At 37.0% G+C, this 8970-nt stretch overlaps 1 protein-coding gene across 1 annotated transcript in view; it reads left to right on the top strand.

Annotated features, from left to right (window-relative positions):
* Positions 1–8777, top strand: part of dnajc11a (DnaJ (Hsp40) homolog, subfamily C, member 11a) — a 15660-nt gene extending 6883 nt beyond the window's left edge. The window contains exons 10-16 of the mRNA XM_067371052.1: positions 1897–2013; positions 2098–2253; positions 2468–2537; positions 2756–2813; positions 2913–3055; positions 6978–7107; positions 7272–8777. Of these exons, the coding sequence (XP_067227153.1) occupies positions 1897–2013; positions 2098–2253; positions 2468–2537; positions 2756–2813; positions 2913–3055; positions 6978–7107; positions 7272–7297 (700 nt within the window). The 3' untranslated portion in view covers positions 7298–8777. The remainder of the gene's footprint in view (positions 1–1896; positions 2014–2097; positions 2254–2467; positions 2538–2755; positions 2814–2912; positions 3056–6977; positions 7108–7271) is intronic.
* The last annotated feature ends 193 nt before the right edge of the window (positions 8778–8970 follow it).

The following is an 8970-nucleotide window of genomic DNA, read 5'->3' as shown; positions in this document are numbered from 1 at the left end:
TAAGACTTTCGTTCTTCTTCGGAGCACAAATTAAGGTATTTTTAAAGGTTCCCTAGAATTAAAAATTGAATTTACCTTGGCATAGTTGAATAACAAGAGTTCAGTACATGGAAAAGACATACACTGAGTCTCAAACTCCATTGTTTCCTTCTTCTTATATAAATCGCATTTGTTTAAAAGACCTCCGAAAAACAGGCGAATCTCAACATTACACAGACTGTTACGTAACAGTCGGGATCATTCATATGTACGCCCCCAGTATTTGCATATGCCAGCTCATGTTCAAGGCATTAGACAAGGGCAGCCAGTATTAACGTCTGGATGTGCACAGCTGAATCATCAGACTAGGTAAGCAAGCAAGAACAATAGCAAAATATGGCAGATGGAGCAATAATAACTGACATGATCCATGATAATATGATATTTTTAGTGATATTTGTAAATTGTCTTTCTAAATGTTTCGTTAGCATGTTGCTAATGTACTGTTAAATGTGGTTAAAGTTACCATCGTTTCATACTGTATTCACGGAGACAAGAGCCGTTGCTATTTTCATTTTTAAACACTTGCAGTCTGTATAATGCACAAACACATTTTTTATAAATCTCCCCAACAGTGTGTAATGTTAGCTTTAGCCATGGAGCACAGCCTCAAACTCATTCAGAATCAAATGTAAACATTCAAATAAATACTATACTTGCATGATCCTACACATGCATGCAGTATGCATGACGAACATCTTGTAAAGATCCATTTTGAGGGTTATATTAGCTGTGTGAACTTTGTTTAGGCACTGTATTATAGTTGAGAGGTCGGGGGGGCAGGGAGCGCGAGATTTAAAGGGGCTGCAGCCTGAATCGGTGCATAGTTAATGATGGCCCAAAATAGGCAGTTAAAAAAATTCATAAAAAAATATCTATGGGGTATTTTGAGCTGAGTCGGGTCGTTTTGTTGGCCCGTACGCTTACGTTTACGGGAGCTGTCCTTGTCGACAGAACCAGCGGCAGATGGCAAACAGTAATTATGTTCCATAAATAAGTAACACAATCCACCATAAAACGTGCAAGAAGTAAATAAGGAACTGCTTGAAGCAAGCTAGTGGTTTGCTGGACGCTAGACACTACTTCCGCAGTTGTCATGTGGTTTCTACGTCAGTAAAGGCGGTAACAAAGGGTAACTGACGTCATTGACAGGCGACTGCACTGCCCCGTGTCGCTGTTTAGAATGGGAATTTTCTCATGATTTACAAGTAGTTGAAAACATTAGAGATATTGTTAGTAATCAGCTGGACAAAATATATAACACTAGCCTAGTGGTTTTTGGATATTTTACTGCAAATGTCTTACAAATTGTACCTTTAAATTCAAACTGTTCATCATATAAAGTGATCGAGTCTCTTCAGAAAATTTGGTCTAAACCACTCAATTCATATGGATTAGTTTTATGATCTATTAACTTTTTGAAGACTCAAAGTTGTAGATGCGTAGCTGTCAGTGGAGGGACAGAAATCACACAGATTTCATTAAAAACATCTTCATTTGTGTTCCAAAGATGAATGAAGGTCTTAGGTTTTAAACAACATGAGGGTGAGTAAATGATGAAAGAATTTTCATTTTTGGGTGAGCTATCCCGTTAAGTTAACATTATATATACTGCGAAAACTGCAGTATTGTTGTGGACCTCCTAGGGGTTGAAGACTGCTAGTCTAAAATGAATGTAAACAAACAGGATCTGTGCATTTGGCCTTGCAGTTTAAATGCAGACTGTGACTGATATCATAGATTCTGTGTTCACATGACCTGCAGTTTATTTGTGGCTAGTCACAACCAATCATTCGTCCTCTCAAATGTTTGACGATTCACATTTTCTAGCCTGTCTAAACAGCACTTGCGTTGCAGGTCAGGGTTTTTCGGTACGGTGGTGGAATACGGTGCCGAGACTAAGATCAGTAGGCACAGTGTCCTGGGTGCTACTGTCAGTGTTGGAGTACCTCAGGGCGTCTCTCTCAAGATCAAGTAATATGCTTTTGATCATTTTGAAGCAGTTTCCCATTAGCAGTTTTTCAGTAGCTCTGAAATTGTGGTGTTTTTGTCCCTCAGGTTGAACCGAGCGAGTCAAACGTACTTCTTCCCCATTCATTTAACAGACCAGCTTCTACCCAGCGCTGTTTTTTATGCCACTGTCGGACCCCTTGTGTTCTACTTGGCCATCCAGCGGCTGGTTATCAGACCTTACGTTCGTGCTCAGCAGGAACAGTAAGCCTTTTTAGCTGATTACATCTGCAGAATTGCAGTCACATTCTCCACCTGTTTCATTTTGTTGTCTTTTATGGGCCAGTTGACTTCAAAACACTCTTCTCTGAACTTTATCCCCCATGAGTCTGGAAAATAATAGACTGAAATCCTTTTAAATAGCTGTGAAACTGAGTTAAAGAGCAAATGGTAAATTAACATTGAACGTTTTGTTTAGGGAGCTCGAGAAGCAGCGGGAGAGCTCGGCATCAGACGTCGCCAAGAAGAAGCAAGAGGCAGAAGCAGCTGTGAGTTCATAATGTCTAAATACACTGCAAATAATTTATAATGCATGGCCATTTAAAGTGGTCATAACTTTCACGGCAGGCGCTTTGTGTTTGGAGAAACAATGAGTTAGCGTCAGGCTATCGTTCCTATCTGCACATCAGTCGCTGTGTCAGGGTGATAAATGTGTGCCTTCACTATGTGCATATACAAGCAGTCTTACTTGAAATCTTTTCTCTAGGTTCTGCTGATGCAAGAGTCTGTGCGTAGAATTATCGAAGCAGAGGAGTCCAGAATGGGTATGACCGCATAACTCCCAATAGCATTGGTCATGATCAAACTATGATTTGAACTTTCTGTTAAGTGAGAATTGGTGACTCAGTGTTCTTGTATTACAGGTCTGATCATCCTTAACGCCTGGTATGGCAAGTTTGTGACAGACAACAGCCGTAAACATGAAAGGGCAAGGGTCATTGATGTCACAGTGCCTCTACAGTGCCTGGTGAAGGACTCAAAGCTCATTCTCACAGAAGCCTCTAAGGTAAAGCACTTTGTCATTTGTTTAAGGGAATTAGAGTATTCAGTTTTTAGAATAGCAATTAATTCTAAAAAAGGGTTCTCTAGTTTAGTTTTTAGGTTTCCTGTTGCTTGATTTTGCTTTTGAAATATTAAATGTTAAGATGCAAATGTACACTACAGTTCAAAAGTTTCAGGTCAATAAGATTTTATTTAAACAAATTATTTTCATTCAGCAAAGATGCATTAAACTGATCAAAAGTGACAGTAAAGACATTTATAATGTTACAAAAGATTTCTGTTTCAAATAAGTGCTGTTCTTTTGAACCTTTCATTAATCAAACAACCTTGAAATAAAATGTATCAAGGTTTCCACAAAAATATTAAGCCGCACAACTGTTATCAACATTGATGATAATGATAAGGATAAGGATCATGTGATATTGAAAACTGGAATAATGGCTACTGAAAATTCGTCTTTGTCATCACAGGAATAAATTGCATTTTAAAATATATTAACATTAGGGCTGTCAACGTTAAAGGGTTAGTTCAACCAAAAATGAAATTTCTGTCATTAATTACTCAGCCTCGTGTCATTGCAAACCCATAAGACCTTTGTTCATCTTCAGAACACAAATTAAGATATTTTGATGAAATCCGAGGTTTTTTTTTTTTTTAATCATCCATTGAAATCAATGAAATTACCTTATTCAAGGTTCAGTGTGAAGCTACGAGAAATACATTTTGTGCACAAAAACAAAACAAAAATAGCCTCTGTCATTCTGCTACACTATTTACATTGCAGAGCTTCCGTGTTTACGTCCGAACACTGGCTCAGTATTAGCTGGCGTTCTGACATAGAACCTGGAAGCGCTGCAACGTATTTATGCACAGACACTTTTCAGTAAATTGTTTCTATACACATTCAGGATAATTGTGATTAAAATTTGTAATCTATTACCAGCCCTAATTAAAATTACATTTATTTTACATCGTAAAAAATTCACAATACTACTGTTTTTTTCTACTTCATTTAGAAACATTTTTAAAAAATCTTACCAATTGCAAACTTTTGAAAGGTAGTATGTTTCCTTAATGTTTCATTGAATGTTGGCATTCTAAAGTGTAGCTTAAAGGTGCCCTAGAATCAAAAATTGAATTTACCTTGGCATAGTTGAATAACAAGAGTTCAGTACATGGAAAAGACATACAGTGAGTTTCAAACTCCATTGCTTCCTCCTCCTTATGTTGAGACTCGCCTGTTTTCCGGAGGTCTTTTAAACGAATGAGATTTACATAACACCAACTGTTACGAAACAGTCTGCATCATTAATATGTACGCCCCCAATATTTGCATATGCCAGCCCATGTTCAAGGCATTAGACAAGGGCAGCCAGTATTAACGTCTGGATGTGCACAGCTGAATCATCAGACTAGGTAAGCAAGCAAGAACAATAGCAAAAAATGGCAGATGGAGCAATAATAACTGACATGATCCATGATAACATGATATTTTTAGTGATATTTGTAAATTGTCTTTATAAATGTTTCGTTAGCATGTTGCTAATGTACTGTTAAATGTGGTTAAAGTTACCATAGTTTATTACTGTATTTGCGGAGATGAGCTGTCGCTATTTTAATTTTTAAACACTTGCAGTCTGTATAATTCATAAACACAACTTCATTCTTTATAAATCTCTCCAACAGTGTAGCATTAGCCGTTAGCCACGGAGCACAGCCTCAAATTCATTCAGAATCAAATGTAAACATCCAAATAAATACTGTACTTACGCAATTAGACATGCTGCATGACGAACACTTTGTAAAGATCCATTTGAGGGTTATATTAGCTGTGTGAATTTTGTTTATGCACTGTATAACTGCACTTATAGTCAAGAGCACAGGGGGGGTGGGGATTGAGAGATTTAAAGGGGCCGCACGCTGAATCGGTGCATAGTTAATGATGCCCCAAAATAGGCAGTTAAAAAAATGTTTAAAAAAAAAAAACTATGGGGTATTTTGAGCTGAAACTTCACACACATTCAGGGGACACCTTAAACTTAATAATAATAAATAATAATACATTTTATTTGTAATGTGCTTTTCTTAAACCCAAAGCGCTTATATTACATCTTGTGAAAGAACGTTCTACGGCACCTTTAATGCATGTAAAAGGGGTTCTTTGAAAAAATGTCAATCTCAACATATACAGTTGTCAGAATTATTAGACCCCTTCATAAATATGATCAAAGATGACTCTAAAAATAAATCTGCATTGTTTATCCTTTTGATCTTTAATTCATAAAATTAGCAAAAATCTAACCTTTCATTGAAGGAAAAGAATTGAAAGTGGGGGAAAATAACATTAAGAAATAAATGTTTTTCTCCAAAACACGTTGCCCACAATTATTAGCACCCCTAGAATTTTTTATGAGTAAAATATCTCTGAAGTATATTTGCATTCATACTTAAAAAAAATTTAGCTCACCGGGGTGATCATGAACATGAAATTGTCCAGCCAGGACTTCCTGTTAAACATGAGGAAACACAAAGGCCAAATTCCCTTAATCATTCATCACAATGAGAAAAAAACAAAGAATATAGTTCTGATGTGCAGAAAAAGATTGTTGAGCTTCACAAAATAGAAAGTGGCTGTAAGAAAATAGCTAAAGCATTGAAAATCCCCATTTCCACTATCAGGGCAATAATTAAGAAGTTTCAATCAACTAAACATATTACAAATCTGCCAGGAAGAGGATGTGTGTCTAAATCATCCTAATGCATGGTGAGGAGGAAAGTTTTGAGTGGCCAAAGACTCTCCAAGGATCACAGCTGGAGAATTGCAGAGATTACTTGAGTCTTGAATCTCAGAAAGCCTAAAAAAAATTATCAAACAGCACCTACATCACCACAAGTTGTTCAGGAGGGTTTCAAGAAAAATCCTCTTCTCTCATCCAGAAACAATCTCCAGCATATTCAGTTGTCAGACATGACTGGAACTTCAAACGGGACCGGCTTCTACGATCAGATGAAACTAAAATAAGAGCTTTTTGACAGCAAACCCACCAGATGGGTTTGGTGCACACATTGATAAAAAGTGCCCCATGCCCACGGTTAAATATACTGCTGGATCTTTAATGTTGTGGGCCTATTTTTGTGCTGGAGGTCCTGGACATCTTGTTCAGATACATGGTATCATGGATTCTATCAAATACCAACAGATAAAAAATCAAAACCTGACGCTTCTGCTAGAAATCTTATAATGGGCTGTGGTTAGATCATCCGTTGGGACAATGATCCAAAACAAACATCAAAACCAGCACAAAAATGTGTCACTGAGCACAAAATGAAGCTTCTGCCATGACCATCCCAGTCCCCTGACCTGAACCCTAAAGAAAATGAATGAAGTGAACTGAAGAGAAGAAGCACGTGGAATCTGAAGGATCTGGAGAGATTCTGTATGAAGGAATGGTCTCTGATCTCTTGTCAGGTGTTCTCCAAACTCATCAGGCGTCATAGAAGAAGACTTGGAGCTGTTATCTTGGCAAAAGGAGGTTGCAAAAAGTATTGAATAAAAGGGTGCTAATAATTGTGGGCAACGTGTTTTGGAGAAAAACATTTATTTCATAATGTTATTTCCCCCCCACTTTCAATTCTTTTCCTTCAATGAAAGGTTAGATTTTTGCAAATTTTATAAATTAAAGATCAAAAGGATAAACAATGCAGATTTATTTTTAGAGTCATCTTTGATCATATTTATGAAGGGGTCTAATAATTCTGGCCACAACTGTATCAAATGTCCTAATGTTGCACTTCTCTGTTTAACAAACAATTCCAAAACCCACAAAAATTATGCAAAAAAAACTTGAGAAATTGGAACTGCTGCACCACTAATGTTATGCGCTGTTGCAGGTATTAATTGGTTGTTTTTGCATGAATGTCCTCAGGCTGGTTTACCAGGCTTCTACGACCCCTGTGTAGGTGAGGAAAAGAGTCTAAAGATGCTGTATCAGTTCAGAGGTGTGATGCACCAAGTTCTATGTGGTGACACAGAAGCACTCAGGATACCAAAACAATGTGAGTACGCAAATCAAACACGCCAGTCTGCAGTTGGTTTTAGAGCATTTATTTTAATCCATGTAATCCTGACTTCATGATGTGTTTACCAGCAGTGAAGATGAATGCTGATCCCAATTGAAATTTAAAATCCCATGTTCTTTTGTCTTTCCTTTCTCTTGTAGCCCACAGGATTGATAATGACAGTTAGGAACATGTATGTCTTGAGCTAAAAGGGACAGCTTGGACTGGTATAGACTGATGAGACACAGATGTTTTGGAGTAGTGCCCTGGAAACACTCTGTGCCCTTAAAAGTCTTCATATACCTATTTATCCTTTATTTTGTTCTGTTTTAAATATTATTCAACATGATGTCTGTTTGCAAATTAGAACATTTAATTGGAACGTTTAATTTGCTGGATTTCCACTAATAAAATGATGGCCTTTCCCAGAAAAAGCTAGACAAAAGATATAATTTTGTGTTGGTAGGCCTCATAACCATTTTTAAACCAAGCCCCTCTTCTTCAAATATGGATCCACAACAGTGCCTGTAATCAGCGCTCACCAGAGAGAGCTATTTTACCCTCATTACATCACAGAGAAACCACTGCTGCTTGATCCGACTCACTGAATCCCACAGGAACTGGTGTACCCCAGCTGTCAACCCTCTTTCTATGTCTGACATTTTGTACCACCGGCTTCTAAATAAATGATCTTGCAAGTGTTTAGGAGGCAAGGCATGTTCTTAGTGAAACCCTGACTGCTTAATTATCTGCATTATTTTTCTCTTTCATCTCACTCCCTTGAGACTAATATTTGGAGGCCCACCTCTCGCAGTCCACGTCTGCCAGCAGTGTCATAGGAATTGAAGGGGCCAATGCACAAAATATGCCGGTACTGTCAATTTGTGTTGGTTGAGGAAACAGAATGTGAACTGTGTACTAAATCTCATGTAGGGCTAGTCTCCCACCTTGTGTCCAAAGACTTGAATAGCAGTGGATGAAGGAATAATAGTGGAACATCCTCTGTTTGATTTACATCTCCCTTAATCCCTGCATTTTAGTGCCATATTTCATATAGGGAAGATTTACAGCCTTATTTACAGTCTTTGGTTGATTTAAACTCTTTTGGTATTTGGGGTCTTTATGAAAGAGAATTAATTTCTGTCTTGATTAATCTTTTCTTTGAAAGACTGGCTGTACGACACCTCTTTGTTTCCTTTTTGAGTGATATAATTTATATGAAATGTGTTCACTCTGCACACTTGCCATTTGAATTATGTTAAAAAAGACAATCTATAATTGTTGGCTGAAGTATTGGTTTTGTTCAAAGGTGTTTGTTATATTTTACCTAATGGCCTACTAATTGCAGCAAGTATAGACTGTCATTTTTAAAATAAATCCTCAAGGAATGACGGAAATGTGTATTGTGTTTGAATGGTGTACACAAGAATCAGATTTATTTAAAAAAAACGTACATAATGTTTCATCAACTTAATTAGCAGGGTGATATTTGATATAACCTTATTGTAAAGTTATTAAATTATATTTAACATTAGTTAAACATTACTTGGCATGAACTAAAAATTAAAAATACTTCTAAAGCATGTATTAATCTTGGTTAATTTCAGCATTTACTAATACAGTGTTATATTAAGGGGTTAGTTCACCCAAAAATGAAAATTCTGTCATTTATTACTCACCCTCATGTCGTCCCACACCCGTGAGACCTTCGTTAATCTTCGGAAAACAAATTAAGATATTTTAGTTGAAATCCCATGGCTCCGTGAGGCCTGCATAGGGAGCAATGACACTCAAGATCCATAAAGGTACTAAAAACATATTTAAATCAGTTCATGTGAGTACAGGGGTTCAATATTAATA

This window comes from Chanodichthys erythropterus, chromosome 20 (assembly GCF_024489055.1).
Source record: "Chanodichthys erythropterus isolate Z2021 chromosome 20, ASM2448905v1, whole genome shotgun sequence".
Lineage (NCBI taxonomy): Eukaryota > Metazoa > Chordata > Actinopteri > Cypriniformes > Xenocyprididae > Chanodichthys > Chanodichthys erythropterus.
Note: the sequence above shows the minus strand (reverse complement) of the source record. Positions and strands in the feature narration are given on the sequence as shown.